The 22,271-nt window shown below is 25.4% G+C and overlaps 1 protein-coding gene across 1 annotated transcript in view; it reads right to left on the bottom strand.

Moving 5' to 3' along the window:
* The window catches only part of LOC129612415 (uncharacterized), a 106,053-nt gene that overhangs the window by 58,151 nt on the left and 25,631 nt on the right, over positions 1–22,271 (bottom strand). Inside the window, exons 4-7 of the mRNA XM_055525997.1 lie at positions 19,912–20,025; positions 12,440–12,643; positions 12,215–12,360; positions 2,960–3,107 (exon numbers count right to left, since the gene is read on the bottom strand). Coding sequence (XP_055381972.1) covers positions 2,960–3,107; positions 12,215–12,360; positions 12,440–12,643; positions 19,912–20,025 — 612 coding nt within the window. The remainder of the gene's footprint in view (positions 1–2,959; positions 3,108–12,214; positions 12,361–12,439; positions 12,644–19,911; positions 20,026–22,271) is intronic.

Here is a 22,271-nt window from a genome sequence, read left to right as displayed (position 1 = left end):
ATTCATAAATTTAATAAAACATGTAAACTTTGTATAGATATTTTAAATATCTATATGCTTTTAGGCATAATACTTGTACATATTGTGTAGGTATACATGCATACATACCTACATATAAGTGTATATAAAATGCAAAAAATTTCACTTCAGGCACTTTTTATATTGAAAAAGTAAATATTGAAAATATTTGTAAAAAGAAGGAAAACAAATGAAAAATTAAATTAAAATGATTACTTTTTTTATTAAATTTAATCGATTATTTTGTATTTTATTTTAATTTTTTATTTTAATATAAAAAAAGAATTAAATAAAATATAATATGGAAAAAATTCAGTCCATTTTTCAAGATTGTTGTCAAAAATATTTATAATTTAATGAAATTTAAATAGATTTTCTTGTTAATATTTTGTACAAATTTATTTTAGTAGAATTTTAAATTTTTTTGCTTTTTATACAATAATATTAATTGGATTTATAAGTTTAATGAATACCTTATAATGCTATTTGTCATTTTTAAATTTTTGAATAAATAAAATGAATTTAAATTTTGAAAGCAAAATTTCAATAAAAATTTTTATTTGTCAAATAAGGTCGAATTAAAAAAATTTTCTTGAAAATTTATTTTTCAATACTTAAGAAAATCTGATTAATATTTTCAATAATTGAATTTAATTGATAGAATGACAAGCAATAATTGACTAATAAATTCGATATTAATATTACTTAGGTAAGGTTTTTGTATTCAAATTTGCTTTTTAAAATATGATAATAACATGTAAGATATTATACATATATGAATATAATATAGATAGATACGGTTCTTAAAAATTTCTACTGGTTTTTAGAGTAATAATTTTGGTCAAAAATATTTCATAGTTGATAATTACAGCAACTAAAATCATTAAAAATCAAAAATAGCGACAATTTTCTGATTTTAATATGGACTTAAAATCTTAGGCATAGAGATGGTTTTGTGCTATATCTCCTGCACGATAATACATTTTTTAACGATTGGGAACTTAAATTAAAGCTTAAGCAGCTGGGAAAAATTCTATAAAAATAAAAATTCCAAAGGAGATTCACGAAAAATTTCACACGAAATTTTCGAATTAGAGAAATCTAATAAAATTAAAATAAGGGAAAATTTTGATTTTTTCTAAAATTTCAATGCGTGTTATGCCGAAAGTGTATAAAAAATAAAATTAAATAATATGTTGCTTTTCTGCAAAAGTCCTTTCAAAAACTGTTCATCGAAACCTTATATCTTTTTCGGGAGTAAGTTATTTAAATATTTTGAAAAAATTCGTTAAAATCGCTTTATCTCAGAAACGCGTTGAGATTTTGACAGCTACTTCCAATTAAAAATTTTACAAATTTTCGGTGCCCTAAACAATGGTATTTAATGTTGTACCTTTTGTTGATTAACCCTGTATAGGATCATAATTTTGTTATAATTTATTTTTTCATACTTGATAAGAATGAATTATAGTTCATAATGTTATTTGAGTGGAATAGAACTTTTGCAGTGATTTCGAAATTAGTTTAGTAATGGTTGTTACTTAGTCAAAATTTTGCTACAAAAGAATATGTGAATATTTTCATAAATTTCTCAGTCATACACTGAGTTTGTTTTTCATCGCAATAAGTGATGTCATTTTAATCGCAAATAATAAGACAAACAAAATTATTTGCGATTTTGAAAATTCAATTGGAAATTGGATTAAGAAGTTTAAAAATTTCGTAGTAATTGTGAGTGATATTTTTTAATTTTTTCCATAATGTAACCTGCTAGCTTCCAAATAATTATCTCATTAGCTATTTTTGTATTACGAAAGATGAGCGTACTTATTACACTAAAATGCAAATGATGCTTGAATCATATTTCTGGAATAATATTGACAACAACAAAATATTATAATATGTATATAAAATGACACAAATATTAATTTATCATTATCATTATCGTAATATGTAATTACAAAAATACTAAAATAATTGAATTTCATATAATTTTAGTTTCCAGGGAAAAAATTATATTTGATTATAAATTCATACTTTAGATAATTCTCGTGTAACCTTTAATTTAATTTGGTAATTCATCACAATTAAACCATTCATTCAAATTTATTATATTACATTAATATAAATAAATAATATAATAATCATTATAATGTTATTGATTTTACTATTGTTTAGAATTATAATCATGATGTTTTACGAAATAAATATTCTTTAAATATTTTAATTCGGTTTAAGATAGAATTAATTTTTTTTTGTATTTAATCATAATGAAGTTTACTTGTATTTTTACACAATAACATTATAATATTCATAAAATCTCAATTTCTATATACTATTATAATAAAATGTAGAAATTATCAAGAAATAAGTAAATAATCTGCAAATATTATATTAATAACATAATTTTCAATTCATTTATTAAATTAAATAATATTGAATTATAGAATAATATTTATGTACTATATTCAGTATATGGAAAACATGATCCAAAGAATGAATCATTATAGTTGCAATGGTTTAATATTATATAAATTATTGTTAATTAAAAGTCGTAACACTCTATATCAGAGTATTGTTGTTCTATATGAAATTTAAAAACCGAAGAACAATTCAACCATATCATATCATTTATCAGTTGCTATACACTATACAAATCTTAAATGAAAATTCGAGTAGACAAGTAAATTTTTAATTTGATATCGAGAAAAATTCTAAATAAAATTGAATACAATTTAATATTAAATATTCAAAGTGTTTCCATTTGAATGCTCCAGCCTACACACAATAATTATAATTGTATTCATATATATACTGGATTATACATTATATTATTATATTACTATATTGATATAAGTGATATTGTGATACCGTATAAGAAAAATATAATGAAAATAACATACATATATATATTATAGTTTTATATTGAGCATATACTTACAAACAACATTTAATTTCCATAGGGTTTCCAAAAATAATCCGGTGACATTTGGATTCTCTGAACGACATGTTATTGATTTACCATCATCATCTGTTGTTGGCACAAAACTTAATTCAGAACGGCTGACATTATTATTTAGAATTTCATCCTGAAAATAATTATTATTTAAAGGACCATGAAGTATAAAATATATTATTATATAATGTATACACATACCTAGATATTACATAAAAAATATATAATCATGTATTATATTAAGAATGTTTATTAGAATGTATATAATATATAGAGATGGCAGAAAATATTTACTATGATTGTATATAATTAATTTTTAGAAAATAATATTTATTAGTAACCTATTAAATATGATAATAATAATAAATTTTATAAAATAATTATATAATATTATAATTATATGGTGTATAAAATATTATATGGAATATTGTTAAATTAGGGGTTTATTATAAATATTTTTTAGTTTAATTTAATTTCAAATTATTTTAAGTATTTTAATTGTAATAACAATAGTTATTATTATTATAAAATTAGGTTAAAAATTTCTATTTTATTTAGTTCTTGTGTATTTTATATTAGTTTTACAAATTTTATATAGCGAAGAACATGAGGAAAATCGAAAAATGCATACAAAGCATATTAAAATGTAAAGCTTTAAATTTTAAGTACAATAAAAATTATGTGCTATGTGGTGTATGAAATAAAAGTTAATCATAGGTATCAGTTAGGCCTCAGATAAACTTATTTGCATGTGGTCATACAGTTGCATGTGGGTGCGCTTATAAACCTATGGAATACAAACAAATAATCAAACAGTTGCCTATATGTCTGAACCCTTAAATAAACACGAAAAAATTTGATTTTTTATTTTACGCTAATATTAAAGAGAATTAACCCAAAACATCTTAATTAAGCGAAAGTAATTCATTTCCGATTTTAAAATTTGAACCAGAAAATGAAAGCAAAAAATTTTTAATGAATACCATTTCGTTTTCAATATGTTCTCTAAAAAATGCATAAAAAAAATTTAAGGAAATTTCAGAAAAAAATTTTTTGGTGACTCGTGGCCAAAAAAATTTCTTACTTAAATATTTGATATTCAATATCGCAGCTTAATTAAATACCCTTATATTAATTTCACTTGAATCTTGCTAATGATGTCTTTTTTTCTTGTTAATTTTTAAACACTAGCTCTTAGATGACTTAATGAACTGGAAGGGGGCTCGCTAAAAACTTTTTGGTGGCGCCTTGATTCTATTGGAAGTGTTTAGATGTGGGGTTGCAGTTGGGTGGAGAATGGGGGGAGGAGTTAAACCTTTTACATTTCATCCTTAAAAAATGTTTGTCTCTAAGAATTATCGTGGAGTTTAGTTTGAACGATTTTAAGAGGGACAGTACTAACTTTTGTCCATAAAAACTTAATCTTAACTATTTTTGAGCAGCATACAATAGTACTGGGTTACAACGGTACATCTAGCTTTGTAATCATTTTCAAAAATCAAAAAAAAGTATTTGCAGTATTTCAATTATTCGATTTTTCTGGGGTTTGTATAAAATTCGGTTTTTTTCTGCAGTGAAAATTTTCATTGTCCTGCAAATAAAGATCATGATGTGTACAGTTTAAAATCTTATAATTCTTTGTTTTTCTTCATTTTAAAATCACTATTATTATAATATTATTGGTACAATTTTTTTATAATTGTTGTAACACATACATGTTGATTGGCATTCACTTTATACAGCTTGTTAATTTTAGAGGGAGTTGAAATTTTTAATGATTGTCATTAATACAAATTATTACAAATATTTTTTTAAATTTGAATTCCATCTGACTTAAATAGCTACATGTACAACATACGAAACATTTTTAAAATTATTTAAAATTCGGAATTTAAATTTCATACAATTTATTAAACATATCCGCTTCTAAAAAAAAAATACAATGAAAAATATATGATTTTGAAAAAGTTTATTTTAATTTTGCCTACAGCTAAAAATATGATATTAATTTTTCAGATTAATGTAATTTAATTTAGACGATAATCGAATTTTTGATCAAAAAATTATTAGTTAGGGGAGAAATTGAATTTTCTAAATTTTTTTATCAAAATTACGGAATATATGGGTATACAGCCATTAAGATTTTTAATATTTAAATAAAGGTGCATGTAATTTAAGTGATTGTTCTCAGTATGAATTCAATAGGATACAGAAAACAATTCTCATACCATATTTTCTTTTGCAATTATAAAATTTTTTAATTACTCGTGAGAACCTTAAAGAAGAACCAGTTAACTAACGTCATATCTTGTAATGCCGAGCAAGGCATTATAAAAGGTCAAAATTGAACTTTACTATTGGCAAATTCAATTTTTTGCATAACATTTTCCTATTCTTCGACGAACTTTGAGCTATCGTTCCATTTAAAGTTCGAAAATTTCTTTACATATATGTATCCAAAAAAAAACAGGATTTCTAAGTAGCTATTTTGTTTCTGTGAATAACCAACATCAATTGTATTTCGTATAATGGTTAAATTTAAGACATACGAAAAAGTTTATTAAGAGTTTTAGTGCTAAGACATCTTTCATGTCAGTACCCTTGAAACTCTTGAAAGAGAAGATCTAACCCTCGGAGAAGAAGATAAAAAAAAACGGGGTCAAAATTTACATGTAACTTTATTCCTATATAGGACCATTATAATAATTGTATTAAATTCTTCATTAAATTAATTTTTTTTTCAAATATGAAAATAAAATAAAAAAAAAAATGAATTTTCAGCCAATTTTGTTTTGACTTTGTTCTATTAAACATTACGACATTATTTCGACAGATATTTAATCCAACGCAAAAAGTGTCACTGTTAAAAATTGTTTTTTTGTTTAATTTTAGAAATTGTGCTTTAAAACCCTAAAGCTATAGAAGCCATGAAAACTAGAGGAAACATACAATAAAAGCAGAAGAAAAACAAAAAAAACGATTAAACTTCCTAGAATCAGCTTAGCACAAATTTACTTCCTTCCGGTAAAAATTATTTATTTAATTGAAATAATTTTATCGTTTTTTTCTCGCAATATTAAAAAAAAAGCAATGAAATGAATAAAAATAAATGGAACAGAGGCGACAATGCAGGGTGGAAAGTGTATAGGAAAATTCAAACAGAACCGAAAAAAAAATGTTTTTTTCATCACACTTATTGTCTTTTTGAGTTTTTGCTAAACTCTATAAAATTTCCAAAAAAAACATGTTTGTAAATCCCCGAAAGGAATAAAAATTATTCTCTATGAAAATAAAAGAAAAAGTTTTCAAATTAAAAATAACATCACAGTTACAAATTTTGGTCAAAAACCATTCAACAGTTTCGTTGAACAACAACAAAAAAATTTAAAAATAAAAAAAACAATGTTGAAAGTAAAGTTTTTTTACTTTTATATTTTTAGAAATTTAATTTTTTATTTTTTATAAAATAAAATTTTCGCAAATATTTTTCAAATAGAATAACAATAATAATGTTGTTGTTTTTAGCACTTTTCAAAAACAATTTTGAGAAAAGTGCTCATTAGTTTCACTCCGTCCGTCCGTCCGTGGACATGTTTATAAAACTTCTACACCCTTGAAGATAAAAAGCTGAACTTTAATATGTGAATAGTTCTTTACTAGAAATTTATTTCTGTAAAAGAAAATTTTTACCTATCTTCCCCCCTCTAAAAGTTATACCCACTAAAACCATAAAAATGCCATTTTTTAATTATTTATTGTAGTGAAACCGTTTTTCAGTGCAATAGTTTTTCAATTGCAGTGAAAATAATTTTTCAAATTTTGCAAACGTAGAAATATAGTGCATGACTTCTTCTAAAATGATATACTTTAATTGAATTTAAAAAAAAACAAAATGGCCGTTAAAATTTACCGTTATCTAAAACCTGTTTTTTCAAAATGTTTAATGTCGTTTTTCTTCTATACCACAAGTTGTATAAGTCTAAAATTTTAACAGCTGTTAGACACTAATAAATAATTCATTTCAATAGAAGAAAATTTTTTCCCATCTCCATCTCCTCTCACGTTATCGCCTCTCGAAATTTGTAAAATTTGAAAATTTTATTATTTATTGAAAATTTATTGGAATTTATTGAAATTTATTTGAAAAATTTATTATAAAATTCCTTATATTTCCGAAACCGCATGCTTTTTCAAATATCTATAAACCCAGAAAGCTAACGGTAAACTTCTTGCCATTAAAAAATATATTTATTTTTCTTATGTTAACCCTTCTTTAAATTAATTTTTGCTTTATTTTTGCTATAATTGTTTTTAAAGGTAGTATTTTCACCTTTTGAAGAGAAAAGTGCTACAATACAAACCATTGGTTTGATCCAACTTTATTTTTTTTGAAAACAAAAAGTTATTCGATTATAACTTATAGAAATAGCGTTTAAATCTCTACCAGTACGTGAAAAATTCTGGAAGACTAGGATTTTAATTCGGCTTTTAAAGATTATTTCTCTCAATTATTAAATTTTAGCTAAATAAAGAGTTTATTTGTTGTGCTGTCGGTTTTTCTGATAGTATAATTCTTAAATTTAAAAGTTTTTATATTCGCCAAGCGCTCATTATTAGAGAATTGGAATTACAGAAGGCAAACAGAAGTTTTATTTATAGGCAGTTATTGTTTGAATGTTTCAAACACAAAGTTTCACAGAATTTCGTAATACTGTAAGAATAATAAGAAGCAGTAACATGTCTGGCTGCAATAATCAAATTTTGTTTTATAAAATTCTCTAACAATAATTATGTTAAAACTTATTTTTAGTACGTTGTATAGTTTGATGCGAAAAATTGTATAATTAAATGCCAACCAGTTTATCCTAATCAAATAAATTGAAATTAAATTTCAACGTACTTGGCTACATTACATGTATAGTGTTGTCAGTGGCATTTATTTTAATAAAAATTATTTTACCAAGATTAAAAAGAGAATCTCCAGAGAGCGCAAAAATAGTTTCATCAATTAAAAATCCCTTTTTACATAAGTTTAGTTACTTTGATCTATGTCCTTTAACAAACACATTGGAAGATATTTTTTAAATTTTTCATTTAGGTCTATTGTATATTTTATACTTTTTAAGAATATAAACGAAAATAATAAGTTTAAATACTTAAATAATATTAATAAAGAACTAAATTGCAGATAGAAGGTGCGATTGCAATAAAAATTTTGCTCATGATGCTAGAGTATATGCTTTACCTAGGACATTAAAGAAGCGGAAAATAATTTGCAGAACGGTTTTAATTCATAATTTTTAATCAAAACTGCATATCTTAAGGACTGCATTTAATTTGTAACTACTGAAAAATTTCCTCAAGTTTTAAAAAACTTGTTCTTTGACCGCTTCCATATTTTTCCTTTTTAAAATTTCTATAAAGCTCTTAAATTCTTTTATAAAACAAAAACTTTATTTTTGATTTCCATACGTCATTTTTTGGTTTTTTGAATTAGATTTTTTTTTAATTCTAGTCCAATAATTTATTACCGACCGTATTGTGTATACAATAGGTAGGTTATGTGATGGCAACAAATTTTGCGTATCGAGTTTTCGGTGGAAATGCACTTCTCCATAGTAGAGAAGTGTAAATAAACTATTTTTAGCAACCTGTTGGTCTGTCGGTCTGTGTGTACGCGTGTATCTCAAGTTCGGCTGAACCGTTTTTGACGAAATTTTATATGTAAGGTTATTTCCACCATGGCACGGATTGATCAACTTTTGGGATATATCAGGCCTCGGGAACTGCACTTTTAAGCGGGCCTGTTTTACATTTTTGAACATTTTGAAGAAAGTATTCAACCGATTTACTTGAAATTTCATATATAAGCTGTGCTCGACCGTCCGCAAAAATTCCTAACTTTTGGAAGAAATCAGGCATCAGCAACTGGACGTTTACTACGGGCCAAATATACATTTTTGTGTATATAAAGAGAAATAATCAACCGATTTCATTGAAATTTAATACATGAACTCCTCGTATTAAAACAATGAACATATAGATTTTTTGGAAAGATTAGGGCTCGAAAAGTGATTTGCGGGCCGATTTTATATTTCTCACCATTTTGAAGAAAATATTCAACCGATTTACTTAAAATTTTATATATAAGCTGTGCTCGACCGTCCGCAAAAATTCCTAACTTTTGAAAGAAACCAGGCATCAGAAACTGGGCGTTTTTTTTACGGGCCAAATATACATTTTTGCGTATATAAAAAGAAATAATCAACCGATTTCATTGAAATTTAATATTTAAAATCTTCGTATTGAAACAATGAACATATAAGTTTTTTGGAAAGATCAGGGCTCGAAAACTGATCTGCGGGCCGATTTTACATTTTTCACCATATCTACGGAACGAATTGATAGAATTTCTTGAAATTTGGTAATGGAGTTCTGGTTGTTACCGAAACTAACCTGCGAGCATTTCAGGGAATTTGGGTAGCACAAAGCGAAACTCTACTAAGAGCTAAATTGACATTTTTATAGGTATGTTAACTATAAGCTTTCTAATGTCCTAAAAATTGGAAAGAAGTATTTAACAGACATTTTTATAATATTCTATAACACTTTCACTTAACTAGACAATACACATGTTAACCTAAATTTTATCCGAATAATATGTAAATCTTTTGTAAAAAAAAAGTCAAACCCAAAATGTGTATACGTGTAACATGTAATACAATAACTAATCTAAGGGTTTATATTTCAAAACAAAAAAAAGTCTTATGTGGCAAGAACATAGCTTACCACATTGCCTATTATATATGAAATTTTATTTTTTTCTTATTAAATTCTGATAGACGTAATCCTTTACAAGGTTGACTAATCTTTTACAAACAAAATTATAAAAATTTATTTTGTACAAAGATTTTAAATTTTGTGAATATTAATTGCAAATATTAATAATATTAATAAAGTTCGAATTGCGATTTTTTAATATTGCTATATTAGGGAGACAACTAAACTTTTCTGAACGCATAACTGCTCATTATGCCTCTAGTTCATTCAAAAAATTTATACGTTCAAAAAATTAGGTACTATTAAACTCAAATTTTAATTTCAATTAAACTAGACCGTATTCACACTAAAATGCTTTTTTAGGGAAATGAATTGTTTTTTTTTTTAATTTTCTTTAATGCGGCTTGCAGTTAACGTAGTTACATTAGTGATTAACAATTTAGGATTATGATTTGGGCAATATTGTAATGAACCAGACACGGAGACTGCTTTTTCAAGAAATTTAAGGAACAATTGGAGTGAGAATATTTTGTAATACTATAAAATAGTGCGAATTAGGTTACGTTCTATGTAACAAATACGATACATGGAACAAGTATGAGACGAAAAGTAAGTTAAAATCGTAGAAATGATGAAAATTCATGAGAACTTACAAAATCATGTCGAACCTGTCCAATAATTTTGTATGATAATTATATTGTACAACCTTTCCCTTTAAATATGCTCAGATAGTACTAGTATCTACACTTATTCCAAATTATCTAAGATGAAAATATAATTTTGTTCGATGTTTACTGAATTCAATGAACATTTTGGCATACATACGTTTTGGTTTAAATTATTTAGTTGATAAATATTAACTAAATAAAAGCATATTTTGGGAATTATACCACTTTTAATAAATTTATCACAGTGTAAAATTTTATTTTTAAACAAAACTTCCAATTTAACATCACCCTTGCTTAACCAATTTCCCACGATCAAAACAAAAATTTTTAAACTTTTCACTGTCGAATTTTATTTTTTTCATAGCATTTTTTTTGGCTTTTTTAATAGTTTTTATAATTACAGTAATTGTAGACTGAAAAACGGTACATTCTGGATACTATAGTGAAACTATCACATTAACGATAAAAAATTAAAGTTTAAAAGTATGTGTATTTTTTTAATACTAGTAAGGGGAAAATGAATTTGTATAAAAGTGTTGAACAATTTTTTAACTATAGAAAAAAAAAACTTTTATTCTTTTGTTATAAATTCCATTCATTTAGAAATTGTTCACGATATAAAAGGATTTTTATTTGTAAAGTTGGTGCTGTGATGAAGATTTTAATAGTTAAAGTTGATAAAAAAAATTATAATTTTTTTTGTGCAAAAGTTTGAAAATTTTATAGTGATTTTACAAAAAATTGTGACCTCACCTTGCTATAAATTGTAACTATAGTCTACACCGGATGAATTTTTAAATTGAAATTTTCTTTAAGTAACAAATGGATTTTGTTTTAGGGGATTCAGTAAGGAAAAAATTTTTAAGGTCCTTATAAGAACATAATATTAAAATTGTTTAATAAAGCCATATTGATTTAATTCAGTTATAATTCATAAAGTCACATTGATTGTGGTTTAATAGGTATAAGAAAAACATTGTGCCTTTAAAATAAATAGTGAAATTTAAGTAACAATATTATTGTGAGTGATTCAATAAATTGTTTTGACACATTTGCAGTGCGTTTATTATTAATTTGCATTATTGATAATATTAAGAAATAATTTAAGTTCAAGAATAGATTCTCAATTATTTTGCACTCGATTTTTATTTTGTTTAATAGCATTACTGTTTAGTTTTCCTCTCATTTATAATTCAAAAATCTATCTGCCGTTCAAACTTTTTCGAAAAAACTTTCTTGAAAAAAAAAATATCTGATGTGATCCGAACATAACCGACTGCAATCCCTATTGTCTAGTTTAGCGAAAATGTTATAGACGATTATGAAAGTACGTACGTTTTAAATACTTCTTTTCAATTTTAGTTAATAAATCAAGGAGAACGTAAACTTTGTGTCATCCTAAAATCCTACTTGTTAGTTTCGATAACAACTAGAGCTCACACATTAAATTTCTAATTGATGGAATTTCTTGAAATTTCTGTTCCCAAATGCCTCATATATCCCAAAAGTAGGTTCAGCTGAATTTGTGATACACGCATTCATACACGCGACAATCCGACAGAGAAATATGTTACCGCCGAAAACGCGATGTGCAAAATTTGGTACCATCACATATTCTCTCCAATTGTGTAAAATACGGTCGGGTAAACAAAGAAGAAAGATAACAGAATTGAAAATTAATTTTTCTCTATTGCAAAATTCTTTTTCATTATTTATATTACAATAATTTCTAATAATTTAAAAATAATTGTTGCACTTATTGTTACTACAAAAACCTGACATTAATACTTACTCTTGTTCTTCTTAATTGACGTTTTCCTTTATACCATGTTATAATAGCATTGGGTCGACTGCCGGAACTTTCACAAATAACTTCATAACGACGATCAGCTACCATTGATACAGGTGGATCAATTATTTTAACTGTTAAAGGTTTTACTGAAAATATTTAAAAAAGAAAAAGGTTTTAAATAACAAAGTTGATATTTTCCAAAAAAATGCAAAGTGAAAAACTTACAATGCATATCAAGAATAAAACTTTTCTCTTTTGGTTTCACTAATAGTGTATTGATTGCTTGACATGTAAATACTGACTGAAGATCTGTACGTTGTACTGATGGCCATAATAAACGATTTTCAATAACATCACCAGAATTATGTTCATATTGATTATCAACTAAAAGGCCATTAACTAACCATCTTACTTGAGGTTGGGGTCGACCTAATAATTAATATAATAGACATTTAATATTATAATCTCAAAAAATGATTAAATTCAATTTGTTTAGATTTTTTTGTTAAATTATTTAAATTTGAAAATTTCATTTTTCACAAAGGAATTCACTTGTCTTATAAGATTTGTCAGCTTTTTTAAATTGGAAACAATATGAAGATGTTTTACTTATTTTAAAACGTCAGCTCGTTGATGAAGTGATAAATAAACTCAACTAATTTACAGAACTATTATAAACTGCATTCAATCTTTTATGTAGGCTTGCAGCTATGGGGTTGTGCCAAGCACATCGAACAAATACAAACTTCCCAGAATAAGATCCTTCATAATATTGTGGGTGCTATCTGGTATGTGCGCAATAGTGATATACATAGTGATCTGGGTGTCCCCCAAGCAAGTGAGGAGATAAGGAACTGTGCCATGAAATAAAGGGTGCGTTTGAAACAGCCTGTAAATGTCGAGGCGTCCCGACTTGTATTGGAGAGGGTTTTGGCAAAAAGAACGAGAACCCTCGAATTAGCACGAAACGATAATCAATCGTTTTTGTAAAATAATATTTTTAAAAATAACAACATTTGTTTGGCTTCACATTCCAATTACAATTCAAAAGAAATACATTCGAGTCGTTATTTTTAAATATTAGAATTCAAAGGAAAAATAATTTATAATTTTTCGTGGAAACTGGAAAATAATAATGAAACGCCCTTTTATATTGTTTGCAATATAACTGTAAATTTTCTAACTAAATATAAATTATTATAATATAAAGTGAAATATTTCATTTTTATTTGGAAAATGATATAATCTATTAGAATCTAGATAAATTCATGCATATGCGAATGAATTTTGATACCCACTTGCGATACTTTTGAAATATTTACTTGCAATACGTGTGAACTTACAAAAACATTATGTATAATCGAGTTTATTTATGGAATTCCACTTAAATCCTTGATAATAAAGCATAATTTTCGATGAAAATACAATGAAACCTATATGCTGTAATTTTTCCAGGACAATATAATATTGTGTTTACTCTAAACGCAATATGTGCAATATTGCAATAAAATATTTTTCGATCTTACATTAATTTTCATTTTCATGAGAATAACTAATGCTAATAAATTATTTTTATCTTATTTATTTAAAATTGGTGAACAATAAACAGTTGAAAGGATTGCACTAAATTGGAAATATAGATATCTATACTCATCTATGTGCATATATGTGGCCATATATGTACGTAGTAGTGTGTGTTTACTTTTGAATTTTAGTGTATTTTCGCAGAAAAATTAAAGTAAAAGTATTGAATTATTTTTTTTATTGGAACTGTTCAGCGACTAAAATTATCAATTTCAAACCACTGAATTGTTACAATTATTGGGTTTTAATTAAAATAAATATGTATTTGTTGTGAAGGGTTATTCAAACAAAGTATTTAGTCCCAATTTTTTCTGAAATAAAACGTAGAATGAATAGTCGAGGAAAAGAAATTTATTTTAGTTTAAAGTATGTCCAACAGAATTGCGTTTGAATTATTTGTAAAATTATTAAGATGGATTCCTCAGGTGCGCTTACGACAGTGTACTCGATATTTAAGGTTTATCAAGAATGGTGATGCGTTGCATATATTAATTTTCAAATGTAAATAGTGTTCGGCGAGGTGATTTCGGAAAATAGTCAATTTACTAGACTTAACAATTAAATAAGATTGTCACAGTTGTGACTTGGCTCAGCTTATTGATATCTCATCAAGTGTTTGCAATGATATGATTAGCAGCAACCAATTAGAATTGCATTTAGTTATGTATAAAATTCAATTGTAAAAATCAAGTATGCACGTTAGTTTATAATACAAAAATTGTTTTCTTTATACCTTCACTTTATACATAAGAAAAAATTAAATGCGCTTGCAAAAGGATTCGTTTGATTGAAATTTCATTTTTTTTTTCTTAATGTCATTCAATGCATTTCAATAAATTCTAGTTTTTCTTTTTGCAAATATAATATTATGAACTCAATTTCTATAATTAGATCTTAATGTATTCATATTTGAAAATTTCCAAGTTGAATTTGCAATTTGAAACTCAGAAAAGTTCTACATGAATATTTACCAATTAAAATTTCTATTTAGAATTTTAATTCCTATGGATACTTTTATTTTATTTTTAAATGTGAAAAATGGCAAAACAAAAAGTTGAATGGAAAAAGTTGCTATTCAAATTCATACGTTTACGTTCTGCCAAAAGATAAGGACATTAAAATTTTGGACAGAAGTTATAGAATAACTTTTCTTTTAATGCAATTAAAATAAATGAACTGAAATTTTATAAAAGCAATGTTTTTCGTATTTTTATATAAAAATGTTTGAATAAATTTTTGTAAATTCCACTTAAAACATTTAATTATTTCAAATGAATGAACCGTTTAGGGAAATAATTGCGTATAGTAGTTTAAGGTTTGTGGTATTTTATCACTTGTTTTTATTTAAATTTCTAAATTAACTTATTTAGTTAAAGAATACTCTTGAATATTTTTTTATGATTATTAAATTATTGTTTAAGTATATAAATATTTAGTTAGTATAATTAAGTTTAAATAAATGTTGTTTTTATGCATAAGTGCACTTGATTTCAGAATGCAAAATAGTATTTAACTTAATATATTTAGAAGCACATTTTAATAGGGAGGTAAGGACATTTGGGGCAATTTTATTGGAAAGAGCTCCTGTTCTGCAATATTTGTTTATTTATTCTGAATGATTACTTCTTGTTAGTTCATAACTGGAGAGAACAATAGAGGCTAATAATGCATCGCTTAAAAAGCTAATGTAGTTTAAAGATAAATTTAAAGATATCGTGTAGAGTAGCCGTGCGGAAAGTGCGGCTAAAGGGTAGCATGCGGCCAATTTAATTTCAAAATATGGCGCATCATTCTGCTTTCAAAAAAAAAAACAAAATATTCGATTGCGACTATTAAAATTTAAAAAAATTTTTTCAAAACAAATTTAAAGACCTTAATATAGGTGAAAACAAAACAATCAATAAGGGCAGTTTATAATGTCATTTCTTCTTGTATAAGTAGGTAATATAAAGAACTCGATTTGCCCATATTCTTACTTGAATAGTACATATTTGCATATAACCCACAAAAGTTTTTCGGGGGTTGGTGTAAGGGAAAAAGCAGAAGCGGTAAATATTTTATTTTCGGCTGTTTAAAAATTAATTCTAAATCCGAAACCTTTAGCTTCCCTTTCGTTTAATATTATAATAAGTAATTTCTGCTGCAGATCAACATTTCATGCATACCACTAATTGCTTTCAAATAATTCCTTTATATCTTATTATTTTATGAATTAAATTTCATTAATTTTATAAATGATTATTGTGTTAACAATAATTTACTATTAAAAATTGCTTTCGTTTTAATTGATCTCATCAATTTTATTATAATTCCTGGATAATAAAATGTAGTTATGATTATTATTAAGATGATATCAATTTAAAAATTATAAAGGGAAAAAATGACAACAAAAATTCAATTTATTAAAGGAAAATAATTTTTTATTTTAATAAAAAATAAAGAAAAAATATTTTATTTTGAATTTTGATAGTGTACGGTTGGAAAAATTATTTATTAAATTCAAATATCCTTAAAAAAAATTTTTTTTCATAATTTTTTCACTTTTGAGCACATTTTAAATAAAATTGAGAAAAATATGCTTAGCAGTTTTTTTTGTGCTACTGTTCCACCCATAATATGTTCATGGGGCTGTCATTGAAAGCTCTACATGAATAGACTGTTACAAGAATCATATTCCATTACAAAAGTTTTTACTCCGACAGTTTGACAAATTTCTATTCGAAGTCGAAATTCTTAATAATTCATTGTTTAAGATAAAAAGTAAATTACTTATTTATTTCTTATTCTAATTGCTTAACGTATTTGACCATTATAAATTCTTTTGATTCACATTCTCATTCTAAAAGTATGCTGTTTGTTCAATATTTTCAAAAAGAGCTCTTCACAAAATTAAATTATTTAAGGGAAAAATGCTACTTGACAAATCATTGGGTTGGCTCAAAATTTATTTCAATTGAAAATTATTTTCTAGAGGAAAAGAAAAAATTATGGCAAAAAAATTTTTTTATCCTTGCTTAAATTCTTCAAAAATGTAATAAAAAATCAATTTCCATCATCACGAATTTTATCACAACAAAAAAAAGGAGAAAGAGAAAGGAAAAGTAAGCAGAGAAATTTTGCTTACCTCATTTTACGGCAAAACTATAAATTTTTATGTATATTTAATCGTTCACAGACAGCGTCCTTTAAGTGTCCTTTTCATGTAATTTTTTACCATTTTTTCCCTATATTGCTTATTTTTTATTCTTGAGCGCTAACTTAAATTTTATGGTTTGGTATATAGTTTTTCGAAAATTTTAATTTTGATCTTTAAAAGTTCCGGTAAATATCTTTTTTCAAAATATAGAACTGATACGTAAGCTTGTTTTAAACGGGAATACAATATGTTGTGAATATCAGCTAGAGATTTTACCAGTTTGCCAATTTGAATTATCATAAAATTAGGGATTCTTTAAAAGTTATGCAAATAGAAATGCCAATCAGCACTTCGGTTTATGTCCTGGTTTCAAGCATAGCAGAATGTCATTATATGAACTGAAATTATAAAGAGGACAAAATTTCTTGAAAAACGAAATTTGTGGCTTGTTATGTTTGGTACTAACAAATATTCTGACCTCATAATGTCCTTAAATTTTCTAATTTTTCGCAATAGTAACGTAAAGAAAAATACGTGGGTATCAAAAATTCTTTAAAAATTTTTTTTTTTCTCATTGTACAATAAAAATGGCATGTGGGACGAAATAGCATTTGGTATTGTAAAATTATAAATACCAAAAAAAAAAATAAAAATAGGAAAAATAATAAAAATAAAAGAAAGAAATTATGGGTATTACAAATATTTTCAATAAAACAGAAGTGGAAGAACAATTTCACTTGAAAATTATTTTCATCGTGGTAAAAATTCATTTGCATACAAGGTAACAATTGCACGTTTCTTTTTTTTTATTTAGCAAAAAATACAAGAAAATTAAAAATAAAATTGCATTTTTTTGTGCAATAGAAACTTGTAAAAAATTTCCATTTATTTCTCATTTCAAATTCCATAGTCTGTGCTACTTTTATAGCTTTAAAAAAGTTTTCCAATAAAAAGAATGAAATCAAAGAAAGAAACAAAATAAAAATAGAAAATTCTAACATAATGGGAAAGAAGGTGAAAAAAATGGAAAAAAATTAAAAAATAGAATATTGTTAAAAGATCTTGTCGAACAAAAAAAAAAGTAAGGGAAATTAAAAAATAGGACATAAAAAAAATTAGTTGTTCCGAAAATCATAAAGCACGCCGAAAAATGTAAGTATTTGGAAGAAAATTTGAAATTCAGATGGGAAAATAAAATGAAGTGTTTTGATAAATTGTTTAAAACATTCAAGAAATTTACGCAACCAATAGCGCCATGAATAAACCTGTAATAAACCGGTAATATTGTTGCGGTCAAAATTTGTTTCAGCCTTCGAATAGTGTTCAGAGTTTTCGATGAATATTTTCTTAGGATTTTAAAGGTTGTCACTTTTTAATTTAATTTATTTGTTTATTTCCAATTATTTCAATAAAATTTCCAAATATTGGAGGAATCTTGCACTAAGACTCAACATTAAATGTAATTATTCAAATATGTAATATTTTTTGGCACTTTAACGACAGTAAAAAATTCTCTTCTAAGAATTGCATTCCTCTTAAAAACACAATTGCTTCATATCTTAACTAATATGAATATGGTTAAGTTGATGTTGGTAGAACTTAAAACTTAATTCTACTTTTGGCAGCGCTATTCTAAAGCAAAAAATTTAAAAACTAAAGGAATAAGGCCTACTTTTAAAAAAAATTGACAGCACTGCATAAATGAAAATAAATTTTTGAAACTAAATAATGCATTTAAAAGTTATTTAAAATAATTAAAATATCTATTAACTAAACATTGATTCCTCCATCTTCACTGTATAATTATAGTTTATCAATTGTATTATTAGTTTAGGTCAGTTTCTCATTATTTGCATCATTAATTTTCTTGCTGATAACGATCTGCTTTTTGAAGTGTTGTTACAAAAACGCACTATACATTTTCAGATCTAAGTAACATCTGACAGCATGAATTCAACTTATCTTTTAATCTTTGGTATCGTTCAACAATTTTTATTTGTTCAGAATGTTTTAGATTTTTTTTCCCACTGTAAACTGATTTTACGATTTATAGGTTTTTTTCTTAGCGTTTACTATGTCAAAATTGAAATGCAGTGCATATGCGAAATGTATGTGGAATATTTGTTTGTTTTTTTACAAAATGTGAGCCTATTTTTTGTTTCCCCATATTTTCTTCTAATAACGAGAGTTCTATATTAGCTTTGTTTTAAGTAAATTTTTGAAAAAGAGTTTTACTGGATCTTACGTCTCAAAGAAGGTTCTGAGAGACGTTGAGAAACAAACCTATCAAATATATATACGTAGTCATACGTCATGTTTTCGAAGAGGTTTCCGTAAGCTTTTTTACATTTAAGCATAAGGCCACTCGGCCCCAGATCTCAAAATACTTCTTAAAAATATGTCCGGTAAAACAAATTGATTCTAGGCTCGCGGCATGCTTTTTTGATTTTTACTTATTAACCTATCTAACCTATGGCCCACAATTTCTGCTTTTCAATTGTTCCTGAGAATTACCAAGATAAACATTTTTTGTTGAAAGGGTTTATACTTGTAATGACTCAATAATTTTCGAAATGCTTTAATTATAAAGTACTTTTGAAAATAGGATATAAACTTTTCTGTATAAGTTTTTTTTAGATTTCTTAGTTTGTCTCTACTTGCTTACGTTATCTTCGCCCATTATTGTTCTACACACGTTATTGTAAACGAAAAAAGTGAATATAAAGTGATAAAATATTTTACGAAATTTATAATAACTATTTTTTTTATGAAATACATACATAAAAACTTTTTTCATACTACTTTTTTCATACTTTTCTCCTTATTGTTTTTGAAACCAAACTGATAATATAAGAGTAAGGAATGTGAAGTTAAAAACTATTCAAATGTCTAACAGAGAAGGTAGACAAAAATAAAATCAATTTTATTTTTTATTATTATTTCTTTCTACTTGTTCTTTTTTTTCAATTTAACTTACCTCCAACAACTCGACAGGTAATAACAATATCATCGCCTTCTTGTTTTGGTCCTAACATTGTACCATTCAATTGACGTCCCCATCGATCTAATATGATTGGCTGTTCTGGTAGAACTGTGAATTGTTTAAAATTGCAAAAAAAAAATAAATAAATTTTTTTATATCATTTATGTATGTTTGATGAGAAAAACAAATAGTGTAGAAATTTCTGCAAATTGAAAATAAGCGCGGTATTTGTGTACATAAGTGTGAATGTATTTATGTAGATATCAGTGTGCATATATGTAAATAATATTTATAGTGGAATTATAATGAAAATTTTATGAAAATAAATTTTTAAAGAATTTAATTTGAATAAAAAAATTGATAAGAAATTATTCGTTAAGCTTTTTCATCCCATGAAGGATGAGCAAGTTTTTGTTAAAGAGAACAAAAAAGAGATATGAAATGAATATTGTATTTTAATTTCGAAATTGGTGAAATGGTTGTGGTGAATTAAAGATATGAATGACGTAATTGCGATTATTTAATTCATTCATTTATAAAAATGGTCATTGTATGTTATTCGCAAAGAAGAGGATTAAGTTTAGACAAGAGAAGTTTATACCAATTCGACTGTTTCATGATCATAAAATGGATTTCTCGTAAAAACTTCTAAAGTGGGCTGAGTTTATTTTATTTTAAAATTGTGTTCGCTTTTTAATTATATTTATGGGGCATAAAAACCCTCTTTTTATCAATAAAATATTCACACACTTCAACTACTATAGAATTAAATTTAAAGGAACATTGGGCTACTAGGTTAGTACTATCATAAAACACGTATCTCTAACAAGCAGGAAAATGTCAAAATTTAAAGCAAGTTTCTATATCTATACCTATACATTAAAAGTAATTAAGATTAAAAAACGAAATGCAATTAAATATTTACGGTGTTCTAAATTTTTACGTTTCTCCATACTTTAAATTAAAATATTTTTAAATTCTTTGTGCATATAAAAGATATCTCAGTTTATAAATGTTATATAAATAAAAGTATTTTGTCCGATTAACACAGATATCATCGTTTTTGTTTGTTATTAATTTAAATTTTCATGCTTGGATCCTTTGTGCATGCGTTTATCATATATAGAGAGCACGTAATATACAAGGCATTTACAAATTAATTAAAACATAAATCATAACAAACTATTTAAATGAGTGCACGTTTGATTGCATTAAAAATCATGTTTAATTTTTTTTTAAATATTTTGTAGCTGATATCAAATTTCAAGCTTGAAATTTTTCCATCACGCAAAAGATAAACGCAAAAGTTATTAACCTAAAAATTCAAAATGATTTTAATGTCCTTAGAATTAAGACTTTAACATTTTTCTGTTACATAAAAGAAAAAAATATTGCGGTATTATAAAATGTCTCTTTAATCAAAATAAATTGTCTGCCTTTCAATAACATTAACGTGGCGGGTTATTTTAAAAAATTTCTCTTTTTATTATCAAACTAGCTGCTGCATCTATAATAATTCAATAATACAATTTTTCTTTTTCGAAGAGACTGAAGAATTTTTGTGTGTGTGATTATTTAATAATGTGGATTCAATTCAGGTAAAGGAATAAGGAATGGAAATTCCTGTTTATTCATCTTACATAATGAAAATTTTTTTGAATGAAAAAAAAAGAAATATTAGATATATTTTCACGAAATATCGGAACAAACGAAAAAATCAGGATATAATAAAAAATGTGCTTTGGCTGTTTACATTTTTGTAGAAAAATTTGTATCAATGTTATTGGATCATCCAAAAGTTTGCTGGTCTGTTAAATATTTTATGACAAATATTACAAAATATTTTCATCTATCATAAAATAATTTTCACGTGATTTTTTTACAAAATATCCTAATTTGTATCTGCCGCAGATTTGCGTTATTTAAATTTCTGAATTTCTTATACACTCTTCGATCTAGATTTTGCCACTGTCCAGTGACATGTAACAAATCGTTTTAAATACATTATACATTGCGGTAAAAGAACCGTCAATTAAATTTTATTAAAATTTTAAGTAACATTGATTGTGTCCCTCATAAACTGAATTTAGTTGTTTTGTATTCGTACTATAAAAATTCTAAAAATCTGCATTTTTGAACATTTTGTTGAACTACTTTCAATAAAATTGTGCCAGTGGTGAGAACGGTGAACGTCTTGTAATTTACAATAAATTTGTGGGACAAATTTCATAATATCGGATTCTTGAATACTCAACGGCGCTGACAGAATAATTTATTAGATTAATTGAAGTAAAAAGTAGTAACACATGGTTATTGAGTTGAAATTTCAAAAATTAAGCCCATGCTTCAGTTTA

Source organism: Condylostylus longicornis, unplaced genomic scaffold (assembly GCF_029603195.1).
Source record: "Condylostylus longicornis isolate FDR11 unplaced genomic scaffold, ASM2960319v2 ptg000072l, whole genome shotgun sequence".
NCBI lineage: Eukaryota > Metazoa > Arthropoda > Insecta > Diptera > Dolichopodidae > Condylostylus > Condylostylus longicornis.
The sequence above is the reverse complement of the archived record's forward strand: the minus strand, read 5'-3'. Positions and strand labels throughout refer to the sequence as shown.